At 52.8% G+C, this 17481-nt stretch overlaps 7 protein-coding genes across 7 annotated transcripts; 4 read left to right on the forward strand and 3 right to left on the reverse strand.

Annotated features, from left to right (window-relative positions):
- Positions 1-54: 54 nt before the first annotated feature.
- On the forward strand, positions 55-1793 carry BJX67DRAFT_391216 (uncharacterized protein; the record flags this gene model as incomplete). The annotated part of the gene is made up of 5 exons (XM_071034744.1): positions 55-817; positions 883-1172; positions 1224-1437; positions 1505-1619; positions 1696-1793. The coding sequence occupies exons 1-5, from the start codon at positions 599-601 to the stop codon at positions 1791-1793; spliced, it is 936 nt and encodes a 311-aa protein (XP_070881411.1). The 5' UTR covers positions 55-598.
- Positions 1794-2753: 960 nt separating this feature from the next.
- On the forward strand, positions 2754-4839 carry BJX67DRAFT_375235 (uncharacterized protein; the record flags this gene model as incomplete). Its single annotated transcript, XM_071031662.1, has 6 exons — positions 2754-2929; positions 2996-3313; positions 3400-3771; positions 3832-3909; positions 3973-4569; positions 4635-4839. The coding sequence occupies 6 exons, from the start codon at positions 2754-2756 to the stop codon at positions 4837-4839; spliced, it is 1746 nt and encodes a 581-aa protein (XP_070881412.1).
- A 361-nt stretch (positions 4840-5200) lies between these two features.
- BJX67DRAFT_296499 (sugar porter family MFS transporter) lies at positions 5201-7505 on the forward strand. The gene is made up of 4 exons (XM_071026887.1): positions 5201-5523; positions 5580-5905; positions 5972-6755; positions 6841-7505. Exons 1-4 carry the CDS (start codon positions 5426-5428, stop codon positions 7217-7219), a joined length of 1587 nt encoding a protein of 528 aa, XP_070881413.1. The 5' UTR covers positions 5201-5425; the 3' UTR covers positions 7220-7505.
- A 142-nt stretch (positions 7506-7647) lies between these two features.
- Positions 7648-10017, reverse strand: BJX67DRAFT_296507 (putative MFS alpha-glucoside transporter). The gene is made up of 9 exons (XM_071026888.1): positions 9809-10017; positions 9688-9761; positions 9301-9624; positions 9128-9251; positions 9033-9074; positions 8933-8973; positions 8158-8882; positions 8003-8107; positions 7648-7949 (listed from the first exon to the last, which is right to left on the reverse strand). Exons 1-9 carry the CDS (start codon positions 9838-9840, stop codon positions 7827-7829), a joined length of 1590 nt encoding a protein of 529 aa, XP_070881414.1. The 5' UTR covers positions 9841-10017; the 3' UTR covers positions 7648-7826.
- Positions 10018-10505: 488 nt separating this feature from the next.
- On the reverse strand, positions 10506-12662 carry BJX67DRAFT_366253 (Alpha/Beta hydrolase protein). The gene is made up of 3 exons (XM_071030376.1): positions 12497-12662; positions 12135-12420; positions 10506-12049 (listed from the first exon to the last, which is right to left on the reverse strand). The coding sequence occupies exons 1-3, from the start codon at positions 12616-12618 to the stop codon at positions 10673-10675; spliced, it is 1785 nt and encodes a 594-aa protein (XP_070881415.1). The 5' UTR covers positions 12619-12662; the 3' UTR covers positions 10506-10672.
- A 505-nt stretch (positions 12663-13167) lies between these two features.
- BJX67DRAFT_385578 (monocarboxylate permease-like protein, mch4) lies at positions 13168-14478 on the reverse strand (the record flags this gene model as incomplete). Its single annotated transcript, XM_071033892.1, has 1 exon — positions 13168-14478. The coding sequence occupies one exon, from the start codon at positions 14476-14478 to the stop codon at positions 13168-13170; it is 1311 nt and encodes a 436-aa protein (XP_070881416.1).
- A 270-nt stretch (positions 14479-14748) lies between these two features.
- Positions 14749-16936, forward strand: BJX67DRAFT_391220 (uncharacterized protein; the record flags this gene model as incomplete). The annotated part of the gene is made up of 3 exons (XM_071034745.1): positions 14749-15081; positions 15212-16706; positions 16740-16936. The coding sequence occupies 3 exons, from the start codon at positions 14749-14751 to the stop codon at positions 16934-16936; spliced, it is 2025 nt and encodes a 674-aa protein (XP_070881417.1).
- Positions 16937-17481: the final 545 nt, after the last annotated feature.

Genomic DNA, 17481 nt, shown 5'->3' on the forward strand with positions numbered 1-17481 from the left:
ATTGTATTTAAAAGCTGAGGTGCCGCGCCGCTTATGCCAAGGCTGGTGGGGCCGGCTTGCGGCATTTAGGAAGCGGCACCTGACCTGCGCACTCTTGGCTCTTCTGCTGATCTGCAAGCGCACCAGCACAGTCAGGGCAAGGAGACACATGGACGATCCATACTTGTTCTAGTACTATGCTTCGCCTCCTCCTATTGGTTTTGAACGCAAGCACGTAAGTGGCGTCCCCTGAACCAGACTTCGCCATCCAATGGCACGCTCGGAATCATCGCGGAGAGAGGTGAGAGTCCGCGAGACTTTCGTCCCTCGCTGCCCACGCTGCCCACTCCTCGCCACTATGGAGTGTCCCAAAGTCAAACGGTGTGATCGCGCTCTTTTAGCACGAGGCCAATCCTTCTCCGGGTTTTCATCTCCGGGTTGAACTTGCGGGGGAGGAGGCACTGACCTCCTGCGCGAGACCGCTCGTGCCCAAACCCCGCAAGACTGTAGAACGACCGAAGAAGATAAATAATTTCGATGGAAATTTTCCTACACTCAAAGGAAAGAGCTTTTACTGTCTTCTTCCCTTACGAATGTCGTCGGTTGGGAATGGGACAGAATGCTCGCACCACCGAATATCGCCACCATCCGCGCTCTCCCTGAGTCCCATCTTCCTCATGTAAAGAGGACTGCCCAGCGCCCGGTCGATGACCCTGCCGCGCTGGTGTTGGAAGCCTGGTCTCAGGGGTTGATGACGGGCTCACTCGTTATCATGGCTGTGGTCACGCTTGCAAACATGCGACGCGGGGTCTTGCTCCACAAGCTGATTCTCCTGGAGGTACAGTCACATCCCAGTCCAATGCGGGGGACTTCTGTCACTAATTTCCAGCTGTGCTGCGATAGTTGGTTCTGGCGACTGGCCATGGCACATTCATCTTTGCCCCGGATCCAGTCTACGGATGGTATCTCGCCTCCACTGCGATCGGACTCATCATCTCCTGGTCCTTGCACAATGTCATCGCCTGGATGAAAAACAGGCCGTTCATGAGTCGCCCGCTGTCGCTTTTCTATATCGGGACGATCGTGCTGGTCCAGCCGTACTGGGCGACAGAGATCTACGCCAACTTCGCGCACTTTAACAATATCAATCACACCGTTTATGAAAAGATTCGGCCCTGGGAAGCACTGTTTCGGTAGGCCTCACCGATTGTCGATGTGGACAACCCTGTTGATAGGTACTTTAGGGATCCCTGGTGGATCTACACAACATGCAATCTCTTCTGGGTAGTCAAAACGCACTACAACTTTGGTATAATCGAGCTGGTGCGTGAATGCCCTCGCTTCGGCCTGATGCTGGGCTCGATGTGCCTGTCAATTGTGTTCATCGTGCTGGATGTCCTCAGCGTGACTGGCGTCCTCCAGGCTGCCACGCCCCTGGGCATCAACCCATTCTGGAAGGCAAGTCCACACCACCGGCAAGATTCCCACAGACTCTGGGCACACCCTGACGAAGGTTCCATTATAGCTTTGCTTCGTGTTCAAGTGTCTCTGTGACGCCATCATTCTCGACGACTTCAAGACAGCGCTGGACAAGCTGAGCTCGCGATGGATGATGCGACAGGGGGTGGTGCATTCGCTGGGTGAGTACTCTCCTGAGGATTTCCGTTTGTACCTTCCAAGTCGATGTGCTCCTATCTGACAGAATGGTGCTCGTAGATCTGAGAAATAACCCGACCTTTATTGAGCAGCGACCACAACCTTTTGATGGAGATAACGTATCACTGAAACTGCCACTCAGTGTACATATTGCGTGAGGGCTCATTTTGAGAAATACAAGCGTTTAAAGTCAATCCGCGCGAAGAGACAACCTGTCAGTGGTGCTGACTGCCAGGTCCGTTATCACAACTTCAACACTCAGAGACTATGATAACGCCACCCTCACCGTCCCTGGCTTAACCGGGCTCACCGGGAGTAGCATTTGGTAATGATTATCCGGCCCAAATCCAGGTCTCACGGATGGCGCCATGTTTGCAGGCCGAATAATCGGCGTCCCGATGGGGTCCGGGGTCTGGTCTGGACACCCTGGACCCGACGACGGAGCCCTTGCAAGCCATGATTGGATTCCCGGGCACCACCATGGCTGCCGAAAGCGACATTACATCGGACCTCAGCTCTCCGGAACGTAGCAGGGCGTTGCGGTCGATCCGTCCAATGCCTTCGAGCAAATTCTAGCGGCAATTAGTGCTTTATCTTTGCTCCACAGCTTGGCAAGAGATTGGCGGCCGCGAACCTTCGATGGTGCATTGGCGCTGGACGGCGCACCCCGCTGCTGTTGCCCGACGGCCTGAGCGCTCTGCAGCCTGCACTGTTCAGAGCACTCGGGTGTGGTCGGCACTAAACTAGGGGTGGGTGAGCCTGGCCTCCAATTCGAGGGCTCTTGTGCCCCGGCCTCCTCCAGAGTGCCCCTCCCCGCATCAGATGAGATTGGCATGTTCTTCGCGTCTTCTGGAAGGAATCTGTCATGGACAGCGCCATCAGATCCGGGTGCCTCCAATCTCATTGGCTGGCATTGCTCAAAGCCAGTTCAGTAGAGCACCATACACTACCTCCCTCGTCCAGCGGGATCAGTAGGGGTGTTTCATTTCCTCAGGATGATCACCATTAGTAACTGTTTGAGACTGTCTAGAAAAGCCGAGTACATAGTATAGGCCTCGGACAGCATTCACTGCTGTGGTCCGCGCCCGGTGATGCCCTCAGCAGACAGGAACCAAACAATGAACCTCGACCTACCCCCCGGGCCTGATGGCAGGAGACGCCGAAGTCCACTTGCCTGCGATACATGTCGCGAGAGACGGACAAAATGCGATGGCCAGCGGCCAAAGTGCTCTTTTTGTCTCGCGCGGAGCAAGGACTGTTTCTACCAGGGGCCGCAGGACCCTCCTCCATCGCCGTTAGTGACACGCTGTCTCTACTAAGCCCCATATCCTGCTTCTAATTGTCTGACTGACCTGTCTAGCTTGAAGGTCGAGCTGACGAGGATATGGACGCAAATCGAGCGTATCACGGTTGCGGTGCAGGGTCGGTCACTGCCTTACCTCCAGCTGCAAAGCGCACCCCTTTCTGGAACGGCACAGAGATATCAGTCGCCCTCTGGTCGAGACGAGTCGCTTGATTTCCCCTTCATGATCTTGCAGAGCGAGGCGTTCATGGACTTGCTTCGTCTCGACCCGTCCCTGTCTGTTCAGCTCGAGCAGTGGGAGCGCAGAAAGGAGATGGTGTCTGTAGACTCATCTAATGTCCCCATCGTGATGGATGATCTCCATCGTGCTTCGGAGTAAGTAGAACGGAACGGTCCCTGCGGATAACCCTAGTCCATCGTCGCAGAAACAACGTACTAGGTTGTCTGACTGGCTCGACCAGGCTTCTAAAGGCATTCGCCGAACATATCCACATCTGGTATCCGATCCTGCATGCCGACTACACGGATGAATTCATCCAGGCAGTCACGTTGTTTTTTCCCTTCTCGGTACAATCGTGCCTTAGTCTTCTTGTCCTGGCCATAGGGTGTGTGGTGGAATGCGACTCCATTGCCCAGGCTCTGTGGACTCGTCCGGAGAGAAGATACATTCAAGCTGCGATGGAGATGCTTCCCTGTGTGCTAGAGGACAGTACTCATCGAAGCGCACAGTGTCTACTATTGTTTGCGATATATCATCTCTGCTGTGCGCAGCCGTGCCAGGCTCACGATTTTGTGGCAATGGCGTCGTATAAATTACAGAATAGTATGATGAAGTGAGTATCCTCACTGAGATCGAGAAATGAGTGTATCCAAATATTTACACTGACCGATAGTGATTTCGACGCAGAGTCCGATCCCATGCAGTTGTCAATACTAGGGAACTGCTTCTGGTCAGCTCTACTGATAGAAAGGTTGGACGACCACAGCTCCTCGAGTCAAATGCAAAGCTAAATAATAGAATATTTAATCTGCAGCGAGCTCCACGTCCAACTAGACCTTGTCGACAGCGGTATCTGGAACATGAGCTCATTCGCCCCGGCACCAACAGCCCTAGAAACCTGGACCTGGGCCTGGGGCCACTCTCACGACACAACAGTCCACGGCAACGAGCACATACACCTCTATACCCCACCTGCCGGCAGCGACCCGTCGTATTTCATGGCCGAGATTGCCATGCGCAAGATGCTGCAGCGCTGTACCTGGTCGTTCAGAACTTTGTCCCCGGGAAATCATGTGTACGCACCAATTATGGCGGCTGAATTGGAGCGGCAGCTGGAAGAGTGGCGCCAGCTTCTCCCAGAGAGTTTGCGCTTTGGTATTGGCAGCGGGCGGAATTCAGTTTCAGCTCCGGGTTCGGGTTCAGCGCAGGTCGCGTTCCTCCGGACGCAGTACTTTGCTTTCAAGGCTTCGATCTACTGGTCAGCTGTGTATGAGGCTATCGCTGCAGGATCAGCGAGCGCTGAGCTTCTTGCTCACTGCCGTACGTTTTTCGACGCGTATGGGGAGTTTGCTGCCAGTGCTGTGGCAACTGCTAGTGTCTGCAAGCCCAATACCTGGACTCTGTATACGAGGTGAGTAATTCTTCCACTGCTCAGCCGGCGAGACCTCAAAAACGTTCAGTAACTGACCTTGACAGTATATTTACGATTTCTATGGCGGCACTAACCGCCCTTGCCGAGCCTTGTCTACTTGAAGTTGTCCCTCTGAGCGTGGCTCAGGGCCTGGAGCTGACGGTCGACGCCTTCAATAGAATCACGGATGTCAGCCCCTCGCTGGCGAAGATGGGCGAAATACTAAGAGAGAGGACATTGAGCTTGCACGGGGCGTCGGCCTTCAGTTAGAAACAGCATTCGTATTCCGAATAGATATAGACATTATAGATGATTTTTATGACAAGTCTTTAGACGGAGTCAGCTTATCATGCACTTCACATTCACTAGTTTGGACCCTGCGATGCTCCTGAGAGCTGAGGGGCGTACGTCTACCACGCGGACGAGACCAGTCGTACCCGAGACTCGCCCGACCAGAGAATCACCTGCCGAGCCGAGACTCGCAGACTTTCCATTAATCCTACACGCCTAAACTAGTCTCAAGAGTGGGACCCGCTTTCCTCTGAGCGTGGACCCCGGCCGGGGTACGGATGGCTGGCTGGAAATGAATTCTCGCGGAGGAACCCGATAGCCCCGGATGCCATCCCCAGAGCAGCCCTTCGACCCCGGCCACCGGGTAAAGGGGGTTTGGAATCGGGCGTCGTTGTGTTTTTGCATATGGACGATCTGCGAGCCTGGCGAGTCTTGCTGGTAGACTCCGCTTGCCGATCACCGCGGGTATAAATACTTGGAGTATCGCAGCACAATAGTTCATCTGAACGCAAGCTCCTCAAGATACAAGCCAAAGCTCTTATCTCCTATACACTTCGCTCGCGTCATGGGATTCCTATTCAAAAAGCCAGAGGGAACAGAGGGGAAAGCATGGCCAGCGATCCTCATCAGTGGCTTCGTTGCATTCGGCGGCATTCTATTCGGGTAAGAGGCCCGTCTATCATCTTCCTTCGAGAATTGTCGTTCTCACTCTCGTCAAGCTATGACACAGGCACTATCAGCGGTATCCTCGCCATGCCCTACTGGGCCACGACCTTTTCGACCGGCTACAGGGATAGCACCGGGCAGCTGAATGTCACATCGAGTCAGTCTTCGGCCATCGTCTCGATTCTCTCTGCGGGGACCTTCTTGGGCGCTCTTGGTGCTGCTCCTATCGGCGATATATTGGGGCGACGCTGGGGGTTGATTGCCTCCAACTCGGTCTTCGTGCTTGGAGTCATATTGCAGACTGTCGCGACGTCCATTCCGCCGTTTCTTGCTGGGCGGTTCTTTGCCGGCTTAGGCGTTGGGTTTATTTCTGCCTTGGGTATGTTTCCCTTTCTGGGATTTCTTCCTCTGCACGGGTAACTTCGGGTACTGAACTGTCCCTCAGTCCCTCTATACCAATCCGAGACAGCCCCAAAATGGATCCGCGGGTTCATCGTCGGCTCATACCAGTTCTCTATAACTGTCGGCCTCCTCCTTGCCTCCGTGATCAACAATTCCACGCATCTCCGCAACGACACAGGCTCCTACCGCATCCCCATCGCCGTACAGTTCGCCTGGTCTATCATCCTAGTCGGCGGAATGCTAATTCTTCCCGAGACCCCTCGCTATCTCGTCAAACGAGACAACTCCAAAGCCGCAGCTCAGAGCCTCGCCAGACTCCGTCGCCTCCCGGAAGACCACGAGGCCGTGCGCATGGAACTGGCTGAAATCCAAGCCAACCATCAGTTCGAAGTCACTCTGGGGAATTCTGGGTATCTAGACTGCTTCAGAGGGAATCTTGGGAAGCGACTTATGACGGGGTGCCTTCTGCAGGCGCTGCAGCAGCTATCGGGTATCAATTTCATCATCTACTACGGAACGCAGTACTTCAAGAACTCCGGCTTCCAGAACGAGTTCATCATCACTCTCATCATCAACTGCGTCAATGTTGGCTCGACAATTCCAGGCCTCTACGCCATCGACAAGTGGGGTCGTCGACCTGTTCTTCTTCTCGGGGCGATTGGCATGGCTGTCTCGCAGTTGATCGTTGCTGTCGTTGGAACCACAACGACAGGGCAGGACAGCAGCGGGACCATCATCGTCCATAACGTTGCGGCGCAAAAGGCGGCTATTGCGTTTATTTGCATTTATATCTTCTTCTTTGCTGCTTCTTGGGGGCCGATTGCCTGGTGAGTAATCTATTTTATTTTATGTTTTTTTGCTTTGACTCCCACAATCCATTCTTTTATATCGCATGCTAACAATGGTTGAAAGGGTCGTCACCGGCGAGATATTCCCCCTCAAGACTCGCGCAAAGTCTCTCTCAATGACTACAGCAACAAACTGGCTCCTGAACTGGGCGCTGGGCTTCTCAACACCCTACCTGGTGAACTACGGCGAGGGAAACGCAAACCTGCAGTCCAAGATCTTCTTCATCTGGTTCGGGTGTTGCTTCCTGTGTATTCTCTTTGTGTATCTCATGATCTATGAGACGAAGGGCTTGACGCTGGAGGAGGTTGATGAGCTTTATAACGAGGTCTCCAGTGCTAGGGCCAGTGTGGGGTGGAAGCCTAGCATTACCTTTACTCAGAGGAGGGAGAAGGCTGAGGTTGCTCATGCGGAGGTGGCTGGAGAGAGCAAGGAGGGTGCGTGAGTAATTGTACTTCTACTTTGCCCTGGGAATGGATGGTTAGGTATGCGTTGGGTAGGAGTAGGGTGAGAGACTGTAGTGAGGAACGGTATTGGTAATCAACAGAGCACTGGATATTGGTTGTATCCAAGTACTGTAACTGTTTATTGGAGCTAGATGTTCCTTTTTTGGCATATAGATCAAGCAAGCTTGCGTCCATGAAGTTATCCTTTCCTATACGGGGTCGTGAAATTCACCTTATTCTCAGGAGTAATCGGAAACTTGCAGCAATGAAGACTTTCAGTTCCCGATTCCAATTCGGTATCGCAATTTAATCACGCAACATCGTAACACCACGCTACAATCGCCCTAGTTGTATACCCTGTGCATATAAAATTAATATACTATATGATAATATAGTTCTGTTTATATATTTTTTATTGTATGTCAATAAGGCTATTTATTGTTAGGATATAGTTCTTTAAAAAACTAATATATATATATGGAGAAATTGGACTGAGCATCGGCATGGCTTGGAAGTTTATACTCGTAGCATGTATTTCCAATGGCAGACGGACAACGAGACTTAGTATTCTTTAGGTTGAGATATAAACTCAGCCTATAAACAGCTTTAAACTAGAGACTTTGGCTGTGTTTCCTGCAGTGCATATTCCCTCTCCCGACTCACGGCCCGAAAGTGTCGAGGCGTAGTCCCGCTCGCGTATAACTCATCCATCGTTTCAAAAGACACTCCCTATTCACGGCATCAGCGAAGGACAGACTACTTTGCGAGCCATGAAAGCCTACCTTTGTTTCTGGGTAGAGAAACCATCCTCCAATCGCTGCAACAAGACCAGTCCCCAGGAAGATGAACCCGACCTTGCCGCCGAGGTTCCCTGCATCCGGATTGATCTAAAGAAATGTTACAAACAAGCTCAGACAAGGGAGGCGGGCGTGCATACCATATACGGAATTGTAAACTGCATAACGAGCCCCCAAACAGCATTCGTGATCGTAACAAGGCCCTGAGTTGTGCTTCGCAGTCGCACCGTGGCAATTTCCGACGCAAGCACGAAGCCGACTGCGCCAATGGACAGCTGATATATGATTGCCCACATATAAATAAATACGACGATTCCCCAGCTTGCTTTCCCTTGATCGGGGACGCATCCCAGGATGCCAATCAGGAGCAGCATACAGCAGAGAACGAACTGCGGCATGACAATCATTGTCCGGCGTCCGATGATTTCCGTAAGAGGGAAGGCGGCCATGCTAGATAGGAGCATCACAACGTAGAGCACAATCGAGGCATTGAAATAATCCTTTACACCGATCAAATCCAGGAAGTACGTTGCGTAGCCGATTACGAATGTCGCTCCAATTAGTTGTTGGCCGCTCGCTGCGAATATCGCTGTTAGGGTTCGCTTGCGGTTCATACGCTGAAAGCACTCTGCCTCGCTGGAGATATCGAGACCGAAGATCGTTCGCCGGTTCTCAGAGACACTCCCTTGGATGGATAATGCATGGCTATTCTCTGATTCCATGCGTTGGACCTCGAGATTGTAGAAGGTGTTGTTCTTGATGCCGTAGACTCTCTGTAGGGCCTTCCGGGCCTGTATGGGCATTCCCTTCCGGACTAGCCAGTACGGGGACTCCGGGAAAAAGAACCAACCGGTCGTCAAAATAGCTGTAGAGGTCAGGAAGGTTGTTAATGTTTGGGTCGTGGCATTGTCGTACCTGGGAATGCATACATCCCTACCACCGGTAACCACCACTGCCTGTCAATCAAGTGTTATTCTCATGTTCACTATATAAATGGGAATCAATGCTAGCTCACCACTTTCCACTCAGATAGCTACTTCCCCTAGACACGGCAGCACTGACATGAAGTTAGCAGGATGATCGCAGTCCTCATCTAGAAAGTCGACTCACATGGCAAACTGTCCAAAAACGATACTCGTATTGAAAAAGCAGAGAAAGAACCCGCGAAGTTCAGGCCTACATGTCTCTCCAATCCACAAAGGGGAAATGGTGAACATCAACCCAATCGCAATACCTATACTTCATCAATAATCAAGCCAATTCACCAAGGACAGCCTACAAACCATTTATTCCACGACCAGCGAGGTGCACGCGCCAATCAGTTCCCAACTGTTGGAGGAGAACACCAACAACTGAGATAACAGCACCGACCAGAATCCCGGGCTTGCGCCCATACCTCTCCAGCAACGGGGCAAATATAAACGTCGCAACTATCTCGCATGCAGGGGCAATAGAACTCCACGCTGAAAGGTACCGAGCCGGCAAGATGTGCGATCCATCAGGCTGCAGGTGTCCGAATTGTGCCTGGAATTCCGGAAGTGCGGCCAATTGGCCACCGGCGACGATATCGAACCCTTGCATGACCACGCCGCTAGACACCCAGAGACCTGTGAGGCACTGAAAGTCAGATATCAGTCGGGAGGTAAGGTGCACAATCGTGGCAGACTCACACCAGAAGAAGAAACGTTTCTGGGTCCGGAGCATTCGCCACCGCTGGCTTGGGTCGATGACCGAATAGTCAATCCTGTTAGACGTCAATATTGCCCTTCGAGTAGGATGTAAAGGCATTACCCGTTAACTTGAGCTGTCGCGGCATTGGCCATTTTGTTCTGTACTATCTTGCAATGGGGATCGTGGGCAATTGATCATGGTGAACAGCCAGCAGTCACGTCTGTCGTGGACAGTTTTATAGATCTCACGGAAGGCGGGGTCCCCAGATCAGCGACATACTCCGTATGGGGGAGACCAAGATCTACCAAAGCATACTCCGGAGTAGACTGAAAACAACAGCGTGCAACTGCAGACTCACAACGTCCCGAAGTGGCGGCTGGTCTCGACCATCGCGGAATGCAGCCCTCACTCCGCGTCCGGGCCAATTTAGCGTGATGTAATAAATTCAAAGTTCCAAAATATACTCAAAGCTTCTTTGGTTGGTACTAATCACAACGGAATCTTCGGTGGGTATTCCAATACGGGGACTCCACCAGATCGCGGGATGAGACTTCTCCGTTGCGGTCAGCCAGACCCCCGATGGCCAGGAAATCAAAATTGAATGTCTGGGGATTATTGAGGCGGCAGAGCTGGATTATGCGGGCAAGCTCCAAATTACATGCCTTCCGAGTCCGCACTGTAAACCCATATAGATCCTTTCTGGATGGTGATGAGCGAGATGGGCTTTTCGCGTTTTCCGGGTGGCAGGCTGCGAGCTTCTCTGGAGGCCGACGCCCTTCTTGGAGAGCCGACACCAAGTTGAAGCGGTGCGAAACTGTCTGGAAAATAGGAAGATGCATTACCGTTTAAGCTGTACTAACTTTAACACCTTTATGTATGTCTTGCTATGCAACCTGAATGCGACTTGTTGAAGGAGATTCGCCAAAATATGTTAACCAAGTCTCGAAAATGATCAATGATCCGAAACCCCATTTATAACAGTCCTCATTGCTGCATAGCTGCCGCAAAATTGAACCACATCGAACAACGCTCCCGCTGCTCCTGGGGAACAGCCTCCATCTCCGATGAGTTCGTCTGCAGCTTCAACCGCTGAGGTGTCCCAGAGCCCCAAGGCTCCCAAATAGGCGCTCTCGGCAGGCGAAGACTGTTCGGGTTCAAGTCCTGGATGAAGCTGAGGTAGTAGTTCATCGTGACGGGAATGATATTCGCATTAATTGTGGCAAAGGAATACTCATGTTCGTTGGTCTGTCCTAGCCCGAAAATAGAAGGTAGCTCGAAGACATGCGGTACGCCCATGCCTTTGGCAGCCTCTGTTGGATCACGAACGTTGAACCGGTAGTTCCAGACGTGATCTGGGGAAAAATGTTTCGACATACTTGCTGCCATCAAGTTCCCCGGGCAAATGAATGTGGATTCGCCATAGGCTTTTGCTGCAGAAGGAAAGTATGCTTTATGCATGTTAAGCGGATCGGTTTTCGGGTACGCCTCTTTAATTTCGCTGAGTTGATTCTCATCCAGGCCTGGGTAATTATTCTTCATAAACTGCGCCACTTCATCAGCGCTAGATGCGTTATAACCAAAGGGTGTGCCTTCGTTAGTGTCGTCGGTCACAATCAGGGGCACGTGAATCAGCCTATCTTGTTCGAAGAGGTTGGATAGCCGGTCGGGGACGAGGGTGCCGTCTACAATAGGGAGGAAGGACCACAGTGGAAGAGGTGAGTCGCTCCCGCCGGGAAAGGGTTTCCTAACGTTATATTTCTGGATTGTGGCAATGTCAACGGAGCGTAGACAGGACAGGGTATCGGCAGACCCATTACAGCCAGTATCGTTGACCAGGAGTTCGTATTGGAACGCCATATCCTCTACTGTGCGCTGAGTCGGCCAGAAAGGAGACTCGGCCACGGCACCCACAAACAGGTTCGAGTTATGGCCGCCATACGCGGTCAGGTGGTGAGCGACGGAGCCAGCTCCAGCTGAATCGCCGTGGATGACCACATGGTCCGGATTCCCTCCGAATTTGTGGATGTGGTTCTGCACCCAGCTGAGGAGCTTGCGTTGGTCGAGTAGACCAACATTGAGGTCGCCGCTGGCCCGCATTTCTTCGCAGGCCAGGAATCCCAAGACGCCGACGCGGTAATTGAAGTTGACGAAGACAATATTATGTCCTGAATTCTCCACAACTTTGGTGCCATTATAGTTGGCATTCGTGTTATCCGCGTACCCACCCCCCTGAATGAACAACCACACAGGGAGGTTGGATGTCGCGGACGTATTAGTCGGCTTCCAAACGTTAACAAAAAGACAGTCCTCTGCGAGATTGTCGCCAACGGTTTGCCCGACACCAACACAGATAGGCCCGAACTATTCCCGCAATTAGTAAATGTACTTATCCAAAGTCTCAGCTTTGCACCTGGGACGCCGCGGATTAAAGCAAAAGCAGTATTACCTCTGCCGCGCTCTGCACTTCACTGAAGTGTTCCGGATCCTGGGGAGCACGAAATCGCAACTCACCCAACGGTGCCTTCGCAAATCGCATTCCCAGGTATTGATCCACGCCATTGCTCAGCGAAACTCCCTGATACGTCGCGTAGTCCAGGTCGATGGTCGGGGGTTGTGATGCGATGGTCGGGGGTTGTGATGCGATGGTCGCTGGCAAGGAAGGTGGGCTCGATGACAAGTCTCTGAAGAGGGCGGTCATTACTACCAATGTTGTGGCTATCAAAGCGAGATAACTTGGGACGTCAGCAATTTCTCCTCTACATTCTCCGACACATGGCCGCCGGATGCGTCTCGTGGACTCTTACTCACACGGGCGGAGAAGGCGCCTTCGCGCGCTCAATCTTGTCTCCCGCCTCAGCCTCAGCCAGAGACTCATCGAAGCGTGTCCCCTTCCATCTTTCCAGAAGCCCACAGGAGGGCAAGAGCTTCATGGAGAGCCGGATTCTCGGCCGCGAGCCTAAGCCCGCGATGTTTTGTGATGAATTCAAGGAGAGAACGGAATCAGCTCAACGCCCAGGTTTCCTCACCGCCAGCGGCTTAGATAAGATCACTTGTTCGGGCTCCAAAAACTCCGATGATTTATTTCCTTTTTTCCCTTTTTTTTGCAATTTTGATATTGCTTCCTTAGTGAGACCATGCTCAATCCTTTGGCTGAACTTGCACGAGAGAAACTTGCCGCTATTAATCTAGATATAACTAAGTAGACAACTCTCCAGGGCAAAGTACCTGCAAATAGAAATTGGTAATTGGATTGGGCATGTCTATAACGCGTGTGCATGAAGCTATGCACAGCATCTATGGGCAATTGTCAGGGTTAAAGGCAGCCTGAATCAGGGATTTCTCGAAGACAAAAGCTCCACGAATGAGTTCTGTCAGGCTGTGAATGAGACTGCTGCTTACCTTCATGTCGTACAGTTAAGGCCATGGGATCTCAGACAGAGTACATCCACAAACTGCCCAGGTGCTACTACCGCATGAAATCAAACTTTGACACTGAGTGTGAAACCCCCCTTCAGAACCCTGACCCCCGACATAACCACAGCAGCAACACACCCAGAAACTCCCCCATAAACCCACAACCCAGTCCAATCCAACGGCTCACTCCCACCAAGAATAGAACCCGCACTCGGCCCCCCTGCCAGCAGCCCCAACCCGCCAATAGCGAATCCCTGACCGATACGCGTGCCAATCATGGACGGATCCTTGGTGAGCATGCGGAAGCACACGGGCGGCATGGCGACCACGACGCCGCTGAAGAAGCCTGTTACGACGGATTCGACGATCATCCCCGCGGCATTGTGTACGCCTAGCATGCATAGCACGGTTACGCCTAGGAAGAGTGTCATAGGGACAATGGTGTTGAAAACGCCGATGCGGTCGGAGAGGGCGTTGGGGGCGATTCGTCCGAATACAGAGCCTGCGTTGAAAATGGCCACCATGTAGAAGGCGAGTGACGGGTCTGTGAATCCGCGGTTCTCCGGGTAGAAGGAGATGTAGAAGATGAGGACGGCGTTGCCGATGAAGAGGATCAGGACACTGAGTGTGAAGAGCATAAAAGCCGTGTCTGTGAAGGCGGATATGTCGATTGCTGCGCGGGGTTTTGGGATCGCTATACGCGTGCGCATAACGCATAGTGGTAGGATGAAGGTTGCTAGGGCGAGGAAGCTGAGGGTGCGCACGGCCCAGGGGAAGCCGATCTGGTTGAGGAGTCTATTGAAGACGATTGGGTATATGATACCGCCGAGGGAGGAGCCGGAGGAGGCGATTCCCACGGCAAGGCCGATGCGTGTTCTGAACCAGGTTGGGAGGAGAGATACGGTTGGGGTGAAGAGGAGCCCTCCACCGATGCCGATGGAGAAGGCCTGGGCTAGTAGGGCCTGCCAGAATTCGGTGCACAGTGAGAGCATCATTAGTCCGAAGACGATCAGGAAACTGCCAGTCACGAGAAGGAGGCGGAGGTGGCCACGGTCGTAGATAGGGCCGGCCACAAGGCCTGTTAGCTGCAGGAGGAAGGACTGGATGGATCCGATCCAGGAGATGTTGGACGAGGATGCCTCGAAGAGTGCGCCGCTCTCGTAGTATGTTTGAAAGACGGCAAAGGTGTTGATCATTCCCCAGGTGTTGAAGAAGAGGACGAAGCCGGCTGCCACCTGGAGCCACGCCATGAGTCCGCCATCAGGGGGCGCGCTTGGGGGAGCCGGTAAAGGTGGTGTCGGTTTTTCCTCTGTTTCATTGCTGGTGCTGGTGTTGGTTTGTGGAGGAGCGTCTTGGGCGCTAGGTTGAACAGCCATCTTGATGCAGGTTGATATACGGCTGCGAAAGGCCATGTGTTGATCGTTACGGGGAATCTTATATGGGGGGGTATAGAACGAAGTAGGGCAAGGCTTGTCGGGCGTTTCTCCGCCGTCACGGGCGAATCTACGAGTGCTTCCAATCACAATCACAAGTCCACAACAATTAGTAATGCCTTTAATCATGCTTGGCCCGTCACGGCGGAATAAATGCATTAATAATCCTGTTCCGGGTCCAAGAACCAAGTCCTCATCTTCCAATCCCGCGCAATGAGTGACCTACAACGTGTACCACCAGCCCTAACAAACCATGGCAAGCGCAGAAGAGTGCGCAAAGGGACGCACTCATGCTGGGAATGCAAGCGACGCAAGATCCGCTGCCTCTTTGCCGACCCAGGCAATGCTACCTGCATCAGCTGCCAGCACCGGAGGATCCCCTGCGTCAGCCAGGAGATACCAGAGGATCTCTCGGCTGCCAGACGGGGGAATAGACAGCTTGCCGATCGCGTCGCTCGCATTGAAGATGCCATGAAAGACTGGCTGGCGCGGTCGCATGCGCCTTATGATTCCACCCAGGCTAACCCTAATCTCACGCCTGCAGAGGTATGCTGCTCTCGCACGGCATCTATTCTCTGCTAATCATTGACAGAATCTCGAGGAGACAATATCTCAACCTCACTCCCTACTGCCCTATCAGAATGCCCACCCTGGATATGGCGATGTTTCCGGCGAGGTTGCTCTTCAGCATCTACTGGCGGCATTGCCGGCACCCAGAGATGCACAGATCCTCCTCCGAGAGGGCGCGCGCCCATCACTATACGCCGAGCTGACCAACAGCCAGCCACGAAGAAGGCTGATCCCAGAGACCCTCGCAGTGCCTCCATCACCGCCGGAGTTCCCTCCACGAAACCGACACCCAGTTCTTCTCGCCAAACAGATGCTTCTATTCGCCATCACGCTCCAAAGTCCCTGCGGCGATGAGGTTCTCGGCCTGTCAGAGTCCCCAACTATCCTAATGCATCGGTTACACTCAGCAGCCACGACATGGGTCACGACCAGACACGAGATGCATAACACCGCCGATTCCCTAATCTGCATTATACTCGAGGGCGTCTTTGAGACCAATGCAGGCAACCTCCGTCGCGCCTGGGCCGTGTATCGCCGCGCCTTGACGGTCGCCCAACTTATGGGCTTGCACTGCTGTCCCAGACCCCGTTTGCCATGTATCGACCCGCAACTAGATACGGACCCCGAGTGTCTGTGGTTTAGAATTGTCTATATGGACCGCTACCTCAGTCTGCTTCTTGGACTGCCACAGGGTACAACTGATCAGACGATGACAGATCCTGCTATCTTGCGCCACGAGACCCCTCTAGGTCAGTACGAGCGGCACCTCACCGTCATCGCCTCTCGGACCATCGAGCGCAACCAGTCGCGTGTTAATATAAGCGAAGACGCCACCACACACGCGCTCGACGCAGAGCTATTATCTGTAGCACAGAGCATGCCGCCAGCCTTCTGGCGCGCACCAAACTTCCATGCACTCACCCCAGGATCCCCCGAGGCCCTCGTCGAGACACTCAGATTAGGCGCCCAAATCTACTACCACAGCCTTCTAATCCACCTGCACCTCCCTTACATGCTGCAGCGAAGAGAGCACAACGATAACAACAACATTAAATCTCAAGTCTATTCCAAGAATACCTGCATAAGCTCCAGCCGCGAAATAATCACCCGATTCATCGCCCACCGCAGCTTTAACCCCATGTCCTCCTGCTCGCGACCGGTAGACTTCTTTGCCCTCGTCGCGGCAATGACTCTCCTTCTTGCGCATATCGATGCTCATCCTTCTCATCAGGCCAGGGAAATGGTGAACAGCCTCTCGCATCAGCGTCCAACGGACCGTGCTATGCTCGATCAGGCTCTGGAGCAGATGGATCTCCTTGCCCATCTTAATAATGATGATGCGTCGCGGCAGAGTGCCGCCCTTATTCGGCGGTTACTTGATATCGAGGCTGATGCGGCAAAGGGCAATAGGTATACGGTGCGGAACGTCAGTATCACAGTCGATGTTAGTGGCGATGGGAATGGGAGCAGTCACTCCCCGGCAGAGAAAAAGCAATCGAGGGGCGAAGATGACGATTCGAAACTCTGCTTGGAGATACCCCACCTAGGAATTCGCATTGCCCGCCAGCGCTGTGTCTCTCGAGAGCCTGGCATAGACAATGGTGTTGACATGCCGCAAATCAGCTCGGGTTCAGGTGATTATCTGCTTGAGTATGTGGCAGTTTCTGGCGACGAGCCGTCGATGCGGCAGAATTCAGAACCCACCCTTAATCCACGCGATCTACATCTGCAGGTGCAGGAGGCTTCTAATGAATTGGCGTTGCAAGGGGTTGACATGGCTTTTTTTGATAGCCTGATGAGGGGCACACCGTGCATTGATAGGGCAGGCTAAGAAGGTCCATATCTTTCCCACTCGCCAGGATATTAATCTCTTAGTAGACTACGGATTATAGTATGAACTGCGCCTGTACTGACGCTCTAGGCTTGAAGTGCATTGTCCGCGAACAGGTATTGAATAAGAAGGATTCCAACGCCGGAGATCACTAACCTTAACCAGCTACAACATGATAGTCAAACCCCTACAACCCGTATCAGGCACACCGGGAACCAAAACCTACCCCAAATCCCTGCAGGGCCTGGATCCCCATGCATCTCTCAGATTATTTCTCCGTGGTTACATCCTTTCCAGTTCCAACTTTGTTTCTGCTGCCCATCATTTCTCGGCAGTGAGATGCTGAGGCTGCCAAGCTCCCTGCCTTCAACAAAGCACAGAGTCGTATTCTTCAATGAAGATCCAGAACCGGGCAATGTCCACTCAGGATCTGTCGTTTCATCACGCCGAGACCCCTGCCAAGCACCGTTACATTTGATATGTCTCGGCAAGCCGTGCATAATCTATATTGGGCAATTCCCCGATACTGAGGGCTTGGCTCGCAG

Source organism: Aspergillus lucknowensis (genome assembly GCF_044049455.1).
Source record: "Aspergillus lucknowensis strain CBS 449.75 chromosome Unknown BJX67scaffold_67, whole genome shotgun sequence".
Lineage (NCBI taxonomy): Eukaryota > Fungi > Ascomycota > Eurotiomycetes > Eurotiales > Aspergillaceae > Aspergillus > Aspergillus lucknowensis.

Coding starts and splice junctions, on each gene's coding strand:
- BJX67DRAFT_296499 (XM_071026887.1), top strand. CDS start 5,426: ATGGGATTCCTATTCAAAAAGCCAGAGGGAACAGAGGGGAAAGCATGG. Junction 5,524..5,579: donor TTCGGCGGCATTCTATTCGG/GTAAGAGGCCCG, acceptor ACTCTCGTCAAG/CTATGACACAGGCACTATCA. Junction 5,906..5,971: donor TGGGTTTATTTCTGCCTTGG/GTATGTTTCCCT, acceptor ACTGTCCCTCAG/TCCCTCTATACCAATCCGAG.
- BJX67DRAFT_296507 (XM_071026888.1), bottom strand. CDS start 9,840: ATGGCCAATGCCGCGACAGCTCAAGTTAACGG. Junction 9,762..9,808: donor GCGACAGCTCAAGTTAACGG/GTAATGCCTTTA, acceptor GACGTCTAACAG/GATTGACTATTCGGTCATCG. Junction 8,974..9,032: donor AGCTATCTGAGTGGAAAGTG/GTGAGCTAGCAT, acceptor CTTGATTGACAG/GCAGTGGTGGTTACCGGTGG.
- BJX67DRAFT_366253 (XM_071030376.1), bottom strand. CDS start 12,618: ATGAAGCTCTTGCCCTCCTGTGGGCTTCTGGAAAGATGGAAGGGGACA. Junction 12,421..12,496: donor AAGGCGCCTTCTCCGCCCGT/GTGAGTAAGAGT, acceptor TGACGTCCCAAG/TTATCTCGCTTTGATAGCCA. Junction 12,050..12,134: donor AAGTGCAGAGCGCGGCAGAG/GTAATACTGCTT, acceptor TTGCGGGAATAG/TTCGGGCCTATCTGTGTTGG.